The sequence below is a fragment of the Blennius ocellaris genome (genome assembly GCF_963422515.1).
Source record: "Blennius ocellaris genome assembly, chromosome: 3".
Lineage (NCBI taxonomy): Eukaryota > Metazoa > Chordata > Actinopteri > Blenniiformes > Blenniidae > Blennius > Blennius ocellaris.
The window spans coordinates 30,560,751-30,578,745 of NC_137652.1; the positions used below are offsets into that span (position 1 = coordinate 30,560,751).

General features: G+C 46.0%; 1 protein-coding gene across 1 annotated transcript in view; it reads right to left on the minus strand.

The window, feature by feature from the left end:
- The window catches only part of LOC308148848 (sarcoplasmic/endoplasmic reticulum calcium ATPase 2), a 61,610-nt gene that overhangs the window by 10,468 nt on the left and 33,147 nt on the right, over positions 1–17,995 (minus strand). The window contains exons 6-10 of the mRNA XM_080520379.1: positions 12,840–12,978; positions 9,617–9,783; positions 5,104–5,259; positions 4,887–5,028; positions 3,881–4,047 (exon numbers count right to left, since the gene is read on the minus strand). Coding sequence (XP_080376505.1) covers positions 3,881–4,047; positions 4,887–5,028; positions 5,104–5,259; positions 9,617–9,783; positions 12,840–12,978 — 771 coding nt within the window. The remainder of the gene's footprint in view (positions 1–3,880; positions 4,048–4,886; positions 5,029–5,103; positions 5,260–9,616; positions 9,784–12,839; positions 12,979–17,995) is intronic.

A 17,995-nucleotide genomic window follows, 5' to 3' on the forward strand; every position in this document is an offset into this window, starting at 1 on the left:
TCCATTCCTCGTTCTATCATTCTACACCTCCATTTCTCCTATCATTCTACACCTCCATTTCTCCTATCATTCTACACCTCCATTCCTCCTATCATTCTACACCTCCATTCCTCCTTCTATCATTCTACACCTCCATTCCTCCTATCATTCTACACCTCCATTCCTCGTCCTATCATTCTACACCTCCATTTCTCCTATCATTCTACACCTCCATTTCTCCTATCATTCTACACCTCCATTCCTCCTATCATTCTACACCTCCATTCCTCCTTCTATCATTCTACACCTCCATTCCTCCTATCATTCTACACCTCCATTCCTCCTATCATTCTACACCTCCATTCCTCCTTCTATCATTCTACACCTCCATTCCTCCTATCATTCTACACCTCCATTCCTCCTCCTATCATTCTACACCTCCATTCCTCCTCCTATCATTCTACACCTCCATTCCTCCTATCATTCTACACCTCCATTCCTCCTTCTATCATTCTACACCTCCATTCCTCGTCCTATCATTCTACACCTCCATTCCTCCTATCATTCTACACCTCCATTCCTCCTTCTATCATTCTACACCTCCATTCCTCCTTCTCTCATTCTCCACCTCCATTCCTCCTGATGTTGAAGCTTTTGATTCAGACACGTCCAGAAATAAAGTGAAAGGAGCAGAAATCCACGATGTAATGACCACATGGTGAAAAATAAGCTCCAACCTCATTTATTTATAGTAAAGAGGGAATACGTTATTAACATCCGGTTAAAGTTAACCCAGTTTTGAACAAGATAACAGTGTAAGTAAGTAAGTAAAGTTTATTTATAAAACGCTTTTCACAGATATAAATCAAGGAACAGACCAAATTACATAATTACATAAAATACAGTAAAGGTGTGGGAGATATTGAGCTAAAGGCTTTCTTAAATGAAAATGTTTTCAAGTGCTCTTTAAAAGAGTTTGTGGAATCAAGTATGTGGATGGACGGAGGCAAGTCATTCCACAGTCTGGGGGCTACAGCCTTTAAGGACCGGTACCCCCGGGGGGTCTCAGGAGACTCTGTCCTGAGGATTGGAGGCTGCATCCTGAGGTGGAGGGACACAGCATGTCCACAATGTACTGTGGGATTTTAGTCAATTACAAATTTGACTGTGAGCCAATAAAAGTTGGATGAAACGGGGGTGATGTGGGCCGTTTTAACTGAACGTGTCAAGAATCTAGCTGCTGAGTTTGTATGATCTGAAGTCTGCCGAGGGCGGTCTTAGTAAAGCAGGTGAAAATGGAATTGTAGTAATGAAAGCAGAGACGAAATGAAAGCATGAATTCTCACTTCAACATCTGGTTTGGACAGCCTCCTGCTCACGTTAGAGATGTTCTCAGGTGGAAAAAGCAGTTGTTGCTCAGTTGTCAGGAGTGGTCCTCTAAAGACAAGACCTGAGGTTCCTGAGGTTCTAACAGTCGCCCAGGGCACCAAGGAGGTTTTTGATCAGGGGCAATGATCAGAGTTTGTGTTTTGTCAGCATTTATCTGGAGGTCATTTGAAGAAAGCCCGTTTTTAATGCAGGTCACACATTCCAAACAAGTAGGCAAGACGTGAAAGTGAGTCAGTGAAGGAGCAGAACAACTGGATGTCCTCAGTAGGACATATGTTGAAAGTCACCAATGAGACGACTGAGAGGCAAAAGGTCCAATAAACAGAACAGGACCCAGGACAGAGCCTTGAGCCACTCCCCAGGACAGGTTGGACACGTGGGACAGTTTGTTGTTGACGGCAACATTGAAAGTTCTTCCTTGTATGTAGGAGGAGAACCCTGAAGGACCCAGCCAGTCTGCTGAGCAGTATATTGTGGTCCAGCGTATCAAGAGCAGATGTTAAGTCCAGTAAGACCAGGACTGTGAAGTGACCCCAGTCAACTGCCATCATCCTGTCATTTCAGACTTTTAATAGAGCCGTTTCAGTAGAGAGCATTTTACTAAAGCCTGATTGAAATTTGTCATAGAACTCATGCTGTTCCAAATACCAGGTGAGCTGGGTTGACACTGCTTTTTCCAAGGTAAGGTTTCTGAGAGAAACGGGAGTTTTGATGTTGGCCTGTAGTTTTTTGGCTCCATGGAATCGGGATTAGTTTTTTTGAGAACAGGGTTCCCCACAGCATGCTTTAAGGAGCTGGGGACGAGCCAGATTCAGGTGAGAGGTTGAGCAGTTTTAGAACCCAAGGACCAACTCCATCAAAAACATTTATGAACAGAGATGTGGGTATAATGTCAGCGGGGCTTGATGAGGGCTTCAGCTTGCTCACTAAAATCTTGTCATCCTCAACGCTGACAGGAGTGAAGGACGACCACGACGACAGTGCTGTTTAAGTGAACGGTCGGTTAAATGTATTCAATGGCTGGTAAAACGAACAACCAGGCTCTGAGGTCTTTCACCTGTGCCTGATTTTGTGATTGTTGTCATCTCCACATTTGCTAAACTGGCCAAACTCAAGACAATATCACTTCCACATTCACAACAGACGAATGGAAAAACTTCCTGTTATCTTCTCACTCATGTTTTACTTGTATCTATTTCCTCCACTTTGTTAACTCCAAATCCTGAACTCACTCTATTTATCGTGTAACGTTCCCCTTTTCCTCTCTGTCCTGATATGACACCAGCAAACCAGCCATGACAATGTGCAGCTGCCATTTTGAGCCCATCCCGTCTCCCCTACTCAAAACCTGTATTCCCACTCTGATCCCTCTCATCACCTGTATCATGAACACCTCTCTCCCCACTGGCTCTGACCCTTCTCTGCTCACACTCGCCACCATCACACCCACCTCAAACAACCTGACTTCAATCCTGACAACCTGGACTATTCCAGACCATCTCCAATCTTCTGCTACAGTCAAAACTCCTGAAGGCTCGGCCATCGCACAAGTCCAACACCTCCACTGCTCTCAGCAATTGAAACTCTTCAGTCTGGATTCCGTCACACCACGGTTCAGAATCTGCCCTCCTTGAAGTCATTAGCAATCTGCTCCTTGCCGCTGGCACTGGTTCCATTTCCCTCTTTGTCCTGCCTGACCTGTCCACTGCATTCCACGCCACTGGTCTCACGTCTGCAGTCACTGAACACCTCTGGTTCACCTCCAGCCTTTCTGACTGTCACCATTTTGTCTCTGTCAACAAACCCCACACTTCCCCTGTCACCCACTGGGTTCCTCAAGGTTCAAATTGGCATTTCCTTAAACTCTTATTTTATTTTCATTGTCACTTTTTAATATTTTTGTTTTTGCTATGCATCTTCGAATGTTCAAAACAGTGCTATATAAGTTTGATTTCTTCTTCTTCTTATTATTATTATTATTATTATATATCAGATGCCTTTAGTATACACAAGGGACTTGTCTAGTGAGCTCTGGTTGTCGATTTGTTTGTGCCTCTGCCCTCTGAGCTGCAGCTTCGGTGCTTTTACGGACTTTGTTGCTGCTTACAGGAACACTTTTGGTTTTTGGACTTTTGGTTTGCATTTGAGCAATAAAACGAGTTTACTTCTTGCAACGGTGGTGACACGCTTCTCTAAGTCCAGCTCTCTCAACGCACATGTGATCACAATCAGTGGACAAGTCTGATGAAGACTCTATTGAATCATTGTCAATATGCCTTTATCTGCTGAGTTAAAAGCTTCTCATTAGTTTCCTCTGTAAAGACAAACTCATCAATCAGATATTCTCCACTTCTCAGTCTCTTCCGGCTCAAACACACTTTGCTTCAGCTTCATCACTGACCGTGCTGGTTGTGCGCTAATGGACTGTAAGTGGATGTTAAGATCAGTTAGAATCAGTAGCGGCGCTTCCAGGAGGCTGCCTTGCTCACTTCTGATGCCTCACACTCCTTACCCTGCAGACCGACATCTGGTTGGTGGTCAGTGTTCCTGTCTTGTCAGAGCAGATGACGGAGGTGCAGCCCAGCGTCTCCACCGATGGCAGACTGCGGACGATGGCGTTCTTCCTGGCCATCCTCCGTGTGCCCAGGGCCAGGCAGGTGGTGATGACCGCTGGAAGGCCTGCCATGAGTCATGACAAAGGAAGCTTTTCTCTTGCGTTCGGATGGATTGGGGTTTTTCAGGTTTATTTCATCAACCACTCATTAGATCCAATCAGAATATACCTTATTCTTTTAGGGCACAGGTCGGGTTATTCACAGAAGGCTGCTTAACTGATAAATATATAAACATGTATGAAGAGTGTATAACCGTTGTTGCTTTAAAATGATGAAAAGTGTGCATGTGTGGAACAACATGTAGAGCTCACATACTGACCTTCTGGGATGGGGGTAGGGTTAGGGTTAGCTCACACACTGACCTTCTGGGATGGGGGTAGGGTTAGGGTTAGCTCACACACTGACCTTCTGGGATGGGGGTAGGGTTAGCTCACATACTAACCTTCTGGGATGGGGGTAGGGTTAGGGTTAGCTCACACACTGACCTTCTGGGATGGGGGTAGGGTTAGCTCACATACTGACCTTCTGGGATGGGGGTAGGGTTAGGGTTAGCTCACACACTGACCTTCTGGGATGGGGGTAGGGTTAGGGTTAGCTCACACACTGACCTTCTGGGATGGGGGTAGGGTTAGCTCACATACTGACCTTCTGGGATGGGGGTAGGGTTAGGGTTAGCTCACACACTGACCTTCTGGGATGGGGGTAGGGTTAGGGTTAGCTCACACACTGACCTTCTGGGATGGGGGTAGGGTTAGGGTTAGCTCACATACTGACCTTCTGGGATGGGGGTAGGGTTAGGGTTAGCTCACACACTGACCTTCTGGGATGGGGGTAGGGTTAGGGTTAGCTCACACACTGACCTTCTGGGATGGGGGTAGGGTTAGGGTTAGCTCACACACTGACCTTCTGGGATGGCCGCCACAGCCAAGGCCACGGCGATCTTGAAGTAGTAAACAGCTCCTCTGAGCCAGCTGCCTCCATGAACCGGGTCATTAAAGTGTCCCACATTGATGGCCCACACGGCCACGCAGATCACACTGATCACCTGCAGGGGAAACCAACACATCAGCACTCATTGAGGGTGAAGTATGAACACAGAGAAGAAGCAGGAGACTCATGCCTTCGACAGCTGTTCTCCAAACTGGTCCAGCTTCTGCTGCAGCGGCGTCCTTTCAGGGTCAGTCGAGGCCATCTCGTCTCGGATTTTACCAATCTCTGTCTGAACTCCTGTTGCTATGACAACCCCGATGGCTCGCCCTGCTGCAATGTTGGTTCCCTGTCAACGAGAACAAGAACTTCAGCAAAAGAAGAGCTTTGCTGAGGTCACCCAGAGTCTGTTCTTATGGAGAACTGAATTCAGTCACAGTTGTTTTCTTTAAGGCTCAACCTCCTGACTGAAAACTCCTGTGTTTGAGTTTATTGCTGTTTGAGTTCATGGGAAGAGATGGAATTAAATAAACGTCACTGAGGTATTTTAGGCATTTTGTGGATTGCCCTGGAATGGTAAACAAAAAGACCGCAGTGGATCTGTAATACTACAGATTTAATGATAGGACTGATGTGTCTCTACTGTGGACACTAGGGCAGAGACAAACAAACAGAGTTACCCATCATCTCCTCCTGCTCTGGGCCCACGGAAACCCTTCCCCCTGCCTCCAATTCTCTCCAACAGGGGGTGCTATTGACAGGGCTGATGCCTACGTCATGGACCAATCACTGATGAGACAGCTGGGACTGGGGGTGGCTTCCCGTGAGAAACCACAACAAGCCACAGCCTTCAACAGACAGTTGTGCTAGTTGGCTTGGATGGTAGAGCAAGTTGTTTGTCAATCGGAGGTTGGACTTTCAATTCCCTATTTGTCTACACGTTGAAGTGTCCTGGAACAAGACACTGAAACCCACATCTCTGCCAATGGATGGATTTCAGCCTCACACACGGCTTCTACTTTGTTTCGTACGGATTTATTGTTTATTCCTGTTGTCTGTGTGTGCTCACCTGAAAACTGCATTTATGTGCAGGTAGGGGGAGATTGGACAATGTAGGGAAGTTATAAAACCTCCAGGCTATTGATGCCATGTGTGGAGAGCAATCAGGTTCCAGACCATGCCAGGGAGATAGGTCAGGGGAGTGGCAGAGTCTCAGGAAAAAACTTTGGTTGTTGTTGGCATTATAGGATCACAAGGAACTCAGTGGTGGGCTGAGTAATGATAGGCAGCAATGTTGGACTGAAGAATGCTAATAAATGGATTGTCATATCCAAAGACATACAGTAGCTGCTCCTTGGACCTGGATCATTGTCGCCCCTGAACGCATTACACGTTTACACGCACCTGGGATTTTACAAAAGCTGATATCTCCCCTTCTACGCTGACAAAAAGATTCTTCATTGACATGGACCTGAATATACGACTGGTTCAGAGCTATGAGAATGCCAAACCTGCAGGGGGCAGTGCAACAAGAAGCACGAAGCCATAATAGCCCACCAGAAGGAAAATATTCGCCGACCCCCCTTTAGATGCAAACAGAGACACTTTAGTTTTTCCAGATCTCCACTGCCGCCACAGTTTTCAGGAATCCTCGTTCGGGGTGAGTTTTTAGCTGCATTTATGTGTAAATGCAACGGTCAAATGTAGAGAAAGGTCATTTTTTTTAAATACCCGGGCACGTGCAAACGAGGCCTCAACTTCAACTTGGGATCAACCCCAGATTGCTTCACAAAACCTACTGGACTTTAGGAATGTGTAGCATACTAAGGCAATTCAAATTTTTTGAGTGCACACATAATAAAAAAAATAAAAAAAATGGAAAATCCAATGCATTTGTAAAAATGGACATTCAACCAAACTGTGGGTGGTCTCGGTGTGAAGGGCAGTTTTGTTGAAAAAGTATTTTTTTGGAGTTTCTTATTGCTTTTCATTACATATAGACTCTGATTTTGGGGTACAAATGGACAATATGATTGTTGATGAGCCTGCTGCCACCATGGACCCACTAGTGAAACTGAAACACTCTCTAAATATACTGTAAAATCAAATACGAAAACTTACACCACCTCAAAAATCACATCTTCCATCTCATTAGCATGCATCCAGGCCCGAGCAGAGAGCATTGGAAGCCTGCTCTGCAGCCTTGAGGGAGAGGCCGGCTCTGGAGGACCAGCTGGAGGAGCTGAACATGAGAAAGGCAAGGCTGGAGCTGGAAACAAGAAATATCTGCTCCTTGGGGCTAAACAGCAGTGCTTATCGTCTGCTCGTCAGAAAGCCTGCTCAAATGAACCGTCAAAATCAAGGTTTTGCTTTTCAACCAGTGTCTCTAATATTGAGAGATCTGCATCTGAAAAATTGACAAAGTCCATCCAGGTTCCGCAGCAAGAGGTCTTATCAAAACAGCCCGAGGAACCCGAGGTTAGCAATGCACTGCTCTGTATAAACATGTGACCATACAGGGGCTGGAAATAACAAAGAACAGCGTGAGACTGGAAACTCCACTGGGACATTTAACATGACCTCCAGGAAGCTGGAGGAGCAGCGCGAGGATGAGTATGGGCCGGATGATGAAGAGGGGAACAGAGCAGCTGGGCCTCACTGTGATGACGACAACCTGGACCCAAGCCAGCAGGGTGCCTCATTGAGGAGGCAGGAGGAGGAGGACCTGCTATACATGGGCAACGGGAGGAGAAGTCCCACTTTGCTGATGTGGTGACTGAATAGCAGCCCGTGTCCCACCAGGAGAAGAGCTTCCAGCAGAACCCGGGTCAGGACTATGAAGCTGTCATCCAGAAACCTCCCGTGTGGGTCTCATTGCAGGCAGGTGCCTTCTTCACTTCGGCCTGGATCACCACATCCATTTCCCAGGACCAAAAACAAGGAGGTGAACTGCTGGTGCACTCTGAAGAACGCCTGCATGTCCAGGTCTGAGAGGCAGGAAATGAGCCACCTGAGGATCTACAAGCTCAAACCTCAGAACAGCAGGAAGTCACTGATTCCCAGGAGGGCAATGGCACAGAAGATGAAAACCAAAGATGGGGAAGGGGAGACGAGATCATCAGAAAAGGAAAAGGACAGCATCAGAAAAGAGGAGGAAGATGAAAAGGAAAACCAAAAAAGAAAAGTTAAGGGACCGAGCTTGCTGGACAAGATCAGCAGGAAAAATTTAAGAAAAATGTCATTTTAAAAAAGTGTTAATTTCTTGACTTATTTCAAATGGCACAATATAAGTGACAATTATACAGAAACTTGACTCAGTTATGGAAATATGTTTTGAATTCTTTTTGCCCCCTTTCCATGAACATATTTGGGGCTGGTGTGTCGAAGCCATGTCAACAATCACATCACATGAAGGTTCCAAAGACATTTTAATGTGGGTAAAGGAACCCACAGGTAGAAGTCAGAGATTGTAGCACTCTTGCCAGAAACACACCGTCCTCATATGTGATCTTGTTGCACGATATGAAAAAAGACATGTTTTTGTTTCTGTTATCCAATGATTTTATTTGTTGTATTGAGAAACAGAAAATGAAAATCAACTGGTTTTTAAAGCTTTGTTTGTCCCTTCTTGATCATGATAAAGAAAAATGTATTGAATTTCAATTTAGATTTTTGAAATTTAAATTTAAAATCAAATAATGACATTTAATTAATGCTCATTTTTTGTTTTTTAATATCCTTCTCTGAACGGAAAATCCAATGACCAAAACATACACGGACCCCTGTTGAGGGCCAACAGATTCCCATAAATTCCTGTTAATTCCCAAGGAAAGTTTTCAACTTTGAAAATTCCCGGGAATTTGGCAACCCTATTTACACCCAACCACCAAATTGTTAAAAGGAAAACCTTAATATAGAAAAAGACAAACAAACCTGTCCTAATTGTTCCTGATGGTCTTTGTTGTTTGTGACAAGACATCCCGCATCATTTCTCATTCCACAATGTTTCCCCAGAGGTCGATCTATTGCGTTTTTGGAAGTTTGCCTGTTCTTGTATTACGGTTTTGGATTTTCTCTGGATACCTTTGCCTTTTCTGAATAAACTCTGTTAAACTTGACCACTCATGTTTGGTTTGTCTCGACCCTTCACATGATGGAAAAGAGAAACACACAACGTTTGGAATGGCTCTTTTTCCTTATTCACACTTACATGTAACGTACTGGAAAGATTGGTGAAGGTTTATTTTCCTTTTACATGTCATTTGAATGTAAAGCTTAGAGGGAATAACTTCACAGACTGAAATGTGACAGTTCAGCAGTAGAGAGGTAAAACACTCAATAAAACATCAAGGTCTGTTCAATTATGATCCCAAAAGCTAAAGACCTTTTGGACTTTTTAATCGTTTTAAGTCCATTGTGTTTGTGTCCAGTGACTATGTCACAGTGTCTACTTCCTTCAGTCATAGAGTTTATTCTCTCACTGTGTCAGGTTTGGTCCAGCTAAAACAGAAGCTGGTGTTGCCACTGCACCCAGTCCCTTGTTGGAACAGTGCATGGTGAGAAAAGGTTCCGGCCCACCGGGGGGGGGTGCAGTTCCATGCAGGTCTGAGCTCTGAGCTTAGAATGGACTCAAGGAAAGGATGGCTTCAGAAGCACGACCCCTCTGTAGCTGCTGTGTGTTTTGTGTGTGGACGGTCGGCACTCACAGAGAACAGCATGTTCTTCTTGTCCTGGTTGACGGCTCTGGGATCTGGTACAGGGTCCGTGTGTTTGAGCACCGACACCGACTCCCCCGTCAGGATGGACTGGTCAACTCTGAGCGTGGTGGATCGAATGGAGGTCAGCCGGATGTCTGCTGGGACTTTATCACCCACTGGGATCATAGAGGACACACCACAATACATTCCTTTACTAAAGGACGCCTCCTGTTTCCAGTGGTGCCACTTTAATTGAAAAGAATGTCGCTCCTTCTATTCAATTAATGGAATGAGCCACTGATAAACAACCACAAAAATACAATATTATACTTATTTTTTGGGGTTAATGATGACTTATAATCCTCTCCCATTCCAATGACAGACATGGAGACCTTTCAATTGTCCTACTTTTTCCTACATACGACAGCAAATATGGCAGTAGCTTGACAGATACAAGAAGCAAACCCTCCATTCAGAATCACGACCCTCCGATCAGTCCGAAGACCTTCTGGAAGGACTGAGAGACACATCTACTGATTCAACAAGTGGTGCCACTTCCTCTACTCACCTTCATGATATGAACCAGATGTAAAACCCAGACTATGATTCCAGTTTGTGGCATGACACTGGAGAAGTGTACTGATTATCTAAGCACTTCCAGTTGCTAGGACCAGAGATATAAACAGAGATGCCGCCCAGCCAATCACCGCCTGTTGACGTGATGTGCCTGCAGCGCCGCCATCTTGGGGAGGTCGCCCGCTTGTGCTAAAGCTATCCCAGGCTAGAAAATCCACAAAACATAGCAACACAAGTAATACCTCATTTTAAAGCCGAGGGAAAGTTCTATCTTGTGGAAGCCTTTCCCCCCCTCCCAATCATTTTCCCATGAGGTTTCCACAGGACAGAGCTTTACCTCAGCTTTAAAAGAAGGTGTTACTTGTGTTGCTACGTGGACTAGCAAACGAGCTACGAATGTGTTTGCGGGTTTTCTAGACTGGGCTCTATATGTTTAGCACAAGCTCCCCAAGATGGCGGCGTTGTAGGCTCGTCACAAGCCGCACCGTGAGGCATCGAGTGTTTTATATCGATGGCTAGGACACTAGGGACAAGGTGCTAGCAGAGGTTCATAGTTGAGGGGCTCTGTTGTTTTCCACCGGTCTACCCAGAGCTCATTATAAAGAGTGAATCATTCAGAAAAAACACTTCATGTTCTAGGTTATGGTTTGAATTCAACTCATTCTCACTGAACACGTACTTCCAATCTCCATGAAATGACAAGGAAACAGTCTTTGTCTTGTGTCTGTGGGCTGACTTGTTCACAAAACCATGATTTCAGGATTGTTCACATCCAATTCTTTTTATCCTCCTGTAAAGTGGAACCAGAACACCATGCTGAAGTTTTTCAGAATGACCAAAGTTTACTTGGTGCTGTGGTTAAACGTGCAAATGCAATACATCTCGCAAAATAAAATAGTAAAGAAATAATGTAAACGTTCATGTTTTCATCCAGTTTCTTCCAGCACAGTTTCATTTTGTTGTTTTTACTTCTTTTTTTTAAATCTTTGTTCTTCTGACTTTTGTCCTGTTGTCTTTAGGTTTGATGTTGAAATTCTGAAGTGAATTCAGATCCGTTACCACAATTTAGAGCAAGACTCATCTGGTGAAATATGTTGACAAGCAGAGCCTGAATGTACAGAGAAAACATCATTTATCACAGATCAGTGTTCTGGATATGTATATTGTGAATGTTGGTATGAATTTACAGCACTCATTTATAATTTATAGTGAAATGACCCCAAGTCTATCGTTACGATAACAGAAAAATACTGAAAAATGAGTAAAGAATAAGGTTGGAAAGGCAGTTCTTCAAGAGGCACACACTTCCTGCAAACAGCCTCCAGCTCCACATGTACAGAGAATATAGTACCAGAGTGCTGGTGTCACGGAGTTCTCATGCTCTCAAACACACCAACTCTCATTTCAGTCTCTGAGGAGCCGCAAATATCTGTCAGTATTCAGAGGATTCCATTTTTTTATTACGGGACCAAGAGACATTCTCCTTTGTGTGTGTGTGTGTGTGTGTGTGTTGTTCTTGTTGTTGCAGAGGGTGCAGATACTTTTCATCTGGCTGGTTTTCCAGAGCGATAAGGCCCAAGCAGAGCAGAGAGGCGGAGGCATGCAGATGGAGATGGGTGCCAGCAACAACTAAACAAAGATCCACCATGTTTAAACAAACGCATAGCAAAGGTCCTTCTGAAGGACTACAGATGAGAAGGAAGTGAGAACGGTTGGATTCAACTTCTCTTTTTACCGTGAAGTCTATTTTCTTCTATCTCCTCATGTATGTTTATTCCTTGTTTTACTATCATGCTGCTCTGCTTTGCAGTTTGCAGGCCGGCTCCAGAGAGTCTGGACAGAGTGAAAGGTCAATGTCAGGTCATATCATCTTCTGTTTGGGTTCCTGGAGGCCAGCAGAGGTCCTCAGTGAGACCAGGTGCTGTGGCTCCAGCAAAGTGTATTCTATTGTGTGTTGCTGACCATATAAACCACGGTGTTTCCTTTGTGTGTGTTGGAGTTTCCTGTTAGAAGTCGCTTCTCTCACCCTGTCATGTCATCAGCTTTTGATTCTTTGATGTCATCCTATTTGATATTAAACTTATTGAACCAAACGAAGAAGCAATGTTGAAGCCTGTTTTATCTCCAGCTTCCATCCTGAACTGAAGTTTCCTTCAGCCGTTTATGGCCACAGTGGCTTTGTGGCACACGAGCTCCAGCGGTGAAACGGCCTCACCATGACCCCGTCTTGTTCTGGAGGTGTTGTAAAGAGAGGCTACCAGTTGAGCAACACAGAGGTCAGAGGACCACACCTTCCACGACACATTCAGGGGTGGCTTCCAGTGACAGGAGCTCAGTGAAATAGTAAAGATAAGAAAAGATAGTCTGGAAAGACACTGAAGCTGACAGCACAACCCTGCCTTGACCTGTGACCTCTCACCTGTGGCTGCTCTTCTTTGTCCTCTCAGGACCCTGCTGGCGTATTTCTGTTCTTCCCTCTACCGATTTTCATCCATTCAATGCTTGTATTATGAGGAACTACAGCAGTTAGACCGAAATGAGCTTATATTTTCAATCAAGTCCACTTTTCTCTCAGAATGAGTGAAGCCTGAGAAACAGGGACGATGCAGCTCTGATGTTTCATTTCCAGCTGTTTCAGCTGTGTCTTCCAGCTCACCTGCGACTTCCACAATGTCCCCGGGCACAATGTCTCGGGCTCGGACTCTCTGGACACTTTTCTTGTCCTGTCGGTACACCTTGCCCATCTCGGGCTCGTACTCCTTCAGGGCCTCAATGGCATTCTCTGCGTTGCGCTCCTGAAAGAAAAGCAGAGTGTGAACGTGTGAGGAAGTCCAATGACAGCACCAGCCAAGGTTCAGACAGATTTACAGGTCTGACCTTGAAATTTCTGATTTTTATTAGACATTTCCTTTCTAAGCTCAAATTAACTCACAACGCATCTTAAGCCCTAAGAGTGCTCCTCAGGTAGAAAACCATTAAAAGTAGTGAAGAGGAGCTAAGAGCTTCTTATTTAAAGAGACAAGATGACAGAAAGACAAAGAGAAAGGAAAGATGTTCTGTTTGTTTAATCAGTGGCACCGGGAATTCAATCTTTTTGAAGGTGTGAAAAAAGTACATATTTTAAAGGGGTGTTTGTTTTTGTCTCTGTCTGGTGCGCTGTTTCTGTACGACCCCCCCCCCCCCCCCCCCACACACACACACACACACACACACCCCGTGCGCTCACGAAGAATGATCTTTGTGCACATGATGCTCATAGAGAACCAGGGGGTGGGGGAATGTATGTTTCATACTATGAAAGTGAATCCTGGCGGCGCCACTGTGTTTATTCACAACAATTAATGACCTGCTACCGGCTCCATGTGCAGGAATAATGATTGTGGCCAGGGATCAGGGAGGATCTTCCTTCTCCCACAGTGAAGCATCATCATAATGCTGAGATGAAGGTGATCACAACACTGTGACTCCTGTCTACAGGTGAGCTGCAGCAGAACACTGTGACTCCTGTCTACAGGTGAGCTGCAGTAAAACACTGTGACACCTGTCTACAGGTGAGCTGCAGTAAAACACTGTGACTCCTGTCTACAGGTGAGCTGCAGTAAAACACTGTGACACCTGTCTACAGGTGAGCTGCAGTAAAACACTGTGACTCCTGTCTACAGGTGAGCTGCAGTAAAACACTGTGACACCTGTCTACAGGTGAGCTGCAGTAAAACACTGTGACACCTGTCTACAGGTGAACTGCAGTAAAACACTGTGACACCTGTCTACAGGTGAACTGCAGTAAAACACTTTGACTCCTGTCTACAGGTGAACTGCAGTAAAACACTGTGACTCCTGTCTACAGGTGAGCTGCAGTAAAACACTGTGACTCCTGTCTACAGGTGAGCTGCAGTAAAACACTGTGACACCTGTCTACAGGTGAGCTGCAGTAAAACACTGTGACACCTGTCTACAGGTGAGCTGCAGTAAAACACTGTGACACCTGTCTACAGGTGAGCTGCAGTAAAACACTGTGACACCTGTCTACAGGTGAGCTGCAGTAAAACACTGTGACTCCTGTCTACAGGTGAGCTGCAGTAAAACACTGTGACACCTGTCTACAGGTGAGCTGCAGTAAAACACTGTGACTCCTGTCTACAGGTGAGCTGCAGTAAAACACTGTGACTCCTGTCTACAGGTGAGCTGCAGAACAACACTGTGACTCCTGTCTACAGGTGAGCTGCAGAACAACACTGTGACTCCTGTCTACAGGTGAGCTGCAGAACAACACTTTGACTCCTGTCTACAGGTGAGCTGCAGTAAAACACTGTGACTCCTGTCTACAGGTGAGCTGCAGAACAACACTGTGACTCCTGTCTACAGGTGAGCTGCAGTAAAACACTGTGACACCTGTCTACAGGTGAGCTGCAGAACAACACTGTGACTCCTGTCTACAGGTGAGCTGCAGTAAAACACTGTGACTCCTGTCTACAGGTGAGCTGCAGAACAACACTGTGACTCCTGTCTACAGGTGAGCTGCAGTAAAACACTGTGACACCTGTCTACAGGTGAGCTGCAGAACAACACTGTGACTCCTGTCTACAGGTGAGCTGCAGAACAACACTGTGACTCCTGTCTACAGGTGAGCTGCAGAACAACACTTTGACTCCTGTCTACAGGTGAGCTGCAGTAAAACACTGTGACTCCTGTCTACAGGTGAGCTGCAGTAAAACACTGTGACACCTGTCTACAGGTGAGCTGCAGTAAAACACTGTGACACCTGTCTACACGTGAGCTGCAGTAAAACACTGTGACTCCTGTCTACAGGTGAGCTGCAGTAAAACACTGTGACTCCTGTCTACAGGTGAGCTGCAGAACAACACTGTGACTCCTGTCTACAGGTGAGCTGCAGTAAAACACTGTGACTCCTGTCTACAGGTGAGCTGCAGTAAAACACTGTGACACCTGTCTACAGGTGAGCTGCAGAACAACACTTTGACTCCTGTCTACAGGTGAGCTGCAGTAAAACACTATGACACCTGTCTACAGGTGAGCTGCAGAACAACACTGTGACTCCTGTCTACAGGTGAGCTGCAGTAAAACACTGTGACTCCTGTCTACAGGTGAGCTGCAGTAAAACACTGTGACTCCTGTCTACAGGTGAGCTGCAGTAAAACACTGTGACTCCTGTCTACAGGTGAGCTGCAGAACAACACTTTGACTCCTGTCTACAGGTGAGCTGCAGAACAACACTGTGACTCCTGTCTACAGGTGAGCTGCAGTAAAATACTGTGACTCCTGTCTACAAGTGAGCTGCAGTAAAACACTGTGACTCCTGTCTACAGGTGAGCTGCAGAACAACACTGTGACTCCTGTCTACAGGTGAGCTGCAGAACAACACTTTGACTCCTGTCTACAGGTGAGCTGCAGAACAACACTGTGACTCCTGTCTACAGGTGAGCTGCAGTAAAATACTGTGACTCCTGTCTACAGGTGAGCTGCAGTAAAACACTGTGACTCCTGTCTACAGGTGAGCTGCAGAACAACACTTTGACTCCTGTCTACAGGTGAGCTGCAGTAAAACACTGTGACTCCTGTCTACAGGTGAGCTGCAGAACAACACTGTGACTCCTGTCTACAGGTGAGCTGCAGAACAACACTTTGACTCCTGTCTACAGGTGAGCTGCAGAACAACACTGTGACTCCTGTCTACAGGTGAGCTGCAGTAACATACTGTGACTCCTGTCTACAGGTGAGCTGCAGTAAAACACTGTGACTCCTGTCTACAGGTGAGCTGCAGAACAACACTGTGACTCCTGTCTACAGGTGAGCTGCAGAACAACACTTTGACTCCTGTCTACAGGTGAGCTGCAGTAAAACACTTTGACTCCTGTCTACAGGTGAGCTGCAGAACAACACTTTGACTCCTGTCTACAGGTGAGCTGCAGAACAACACTTTGACTCCTGTCTACAGGTGAGCTGCAGTAAAACACTGTGACTCCTGTCTACAGGTGAGCTGCAGAACAACACTGTGACTCCTGTCTACAGGTGAGCTGCAGAACAACACTGTGACTCCTGTCTACAGGTGAGCTGCAGAACAACACTTTGACTCCTGTCTACAGGTGAGCTGCAGAACAACACTGTGACTCCTGTCTACAGGTGAGCTGCAGTAAAATACTGTGACTCCTGTCTACAGGTGAGCTGCAGTAAAACACTGTGACTCCTGTCTACAGGTGAGCTGCAGAACAACACTGTGACTCCTGTCTACAGGTGAGCTGCAGAACAACACTTTGACTCCTGTCTACAGGTGAGCTGCAGAACAACACTGTGACTCCTGTCTACAGGTGAGCTGCAGTAAAACACTGTGACTCCTGTCTACAGGTGAGCTGCAGAACAACACTGTGACTCCTGTCTACAGGTGAGCTGCAGTAAAACACTGTGACACCTGTCTACAGGTGAGCTGCAGAACAACACTGTGACTCCTGTCTACAGGTGAGCTGCAGTAAAACACTGTGACTCCTGTCTACAGGTGAGCTGCAGAACAACACTGTGACTCCTGTCTACAGGTGAGCTGCAGTAAAACACTGTGACACCTGTCTACAGGTGAGCTGCAGAACAACACTGTGACTCCTGTCTACAGGTGAGCTGCAGAACAACACTGTGACTCCTGTCTACAGGTGAGCTGCAGAACAACACTTTGACTCCTGTCTACAGGTGAGCTGCAGTAAAACACTGTGACTCCTGTCTACAGGTGAGCTGCAGTAAAACACTGTGACACCTGTCTACAGGTGAGCTGCAGTAAAACACTGTGACTCCTGTCTACAGGTGAACTGCAGTAAAACACTGTGACACCTGTCTACAGGTGAGCTGCAGTAAAACACTGTGACACCTGTCTACAGGTGAGCTGCAGTAAAACACTGTGACACCTGTCTACAGGTGAGCTGCAGTAAAACACTGTGACACCTGTCTACAGGTGAGCTGCAGTAAAACACTGTGACACCTGTCTACAGGTGAGCTGCAGTAAAACACTGTGACACCTGTCTACAGGTGAGCTGCAGTAAAACACTGTGACACCTGTCTACACGTGAGCTGCAGTAAAACACTGTGACTCCTGTCTACAGGTGAGCTGCAGTAAAACACTGTGACTCCTGTCTACAGGTGAGCTGCAGAACAACACTGTGACTCCTGTCTACAGGTGAGCTGCAGTAAAACACTGTGACTCCTGTCTACAGGTGAGCTGCAGTAAAACACTGTGACACCTGTCTACAGGTGAGCTGCAGAACAACACTTTGACTCCTGTCTACAGGTGAGCTGCAGTAAAACACTGTGACACCTGTCTACAGGTGAGCTGCAGAACAACACTGTGACTCCTGTCTACAGGTGAGCTGCAGTAAAACACTGTGACTCCTGTCTACAGGTGAGCTGCAGTAAAACACTGTGACTCCTGTCTACAGGTGAGCTGCAGTAAAACACTGTGACTCCTGTCTACAGGTGAGCTGCAGAACAACACTTTGACTCCTGTCTACAGGTGAGCTGCAGAACAACACTGTGACTCCTGTCTACAGGTGAGCTGCAGAACAACACTTTGACTCCTGTCTACAGGTGAGCTGCAGAACAACACTGTGACTCCTGTCTACAGGTGAGCTGCAGTAAAATACTGTGACTCCTGTCTACAGGTGAGCTGCAGTAAAACACTGTGACTCCTGTCTACAGGTGAGCTGCAGAACAACACTGTGACTCCTGTCTACAGGTGAGCTGCAGAACAACACTTTGACTCCTGTCTACAGGTGAGCTGCAGTAAAACACTTTGACTCCTGTCTACAGGTGAGC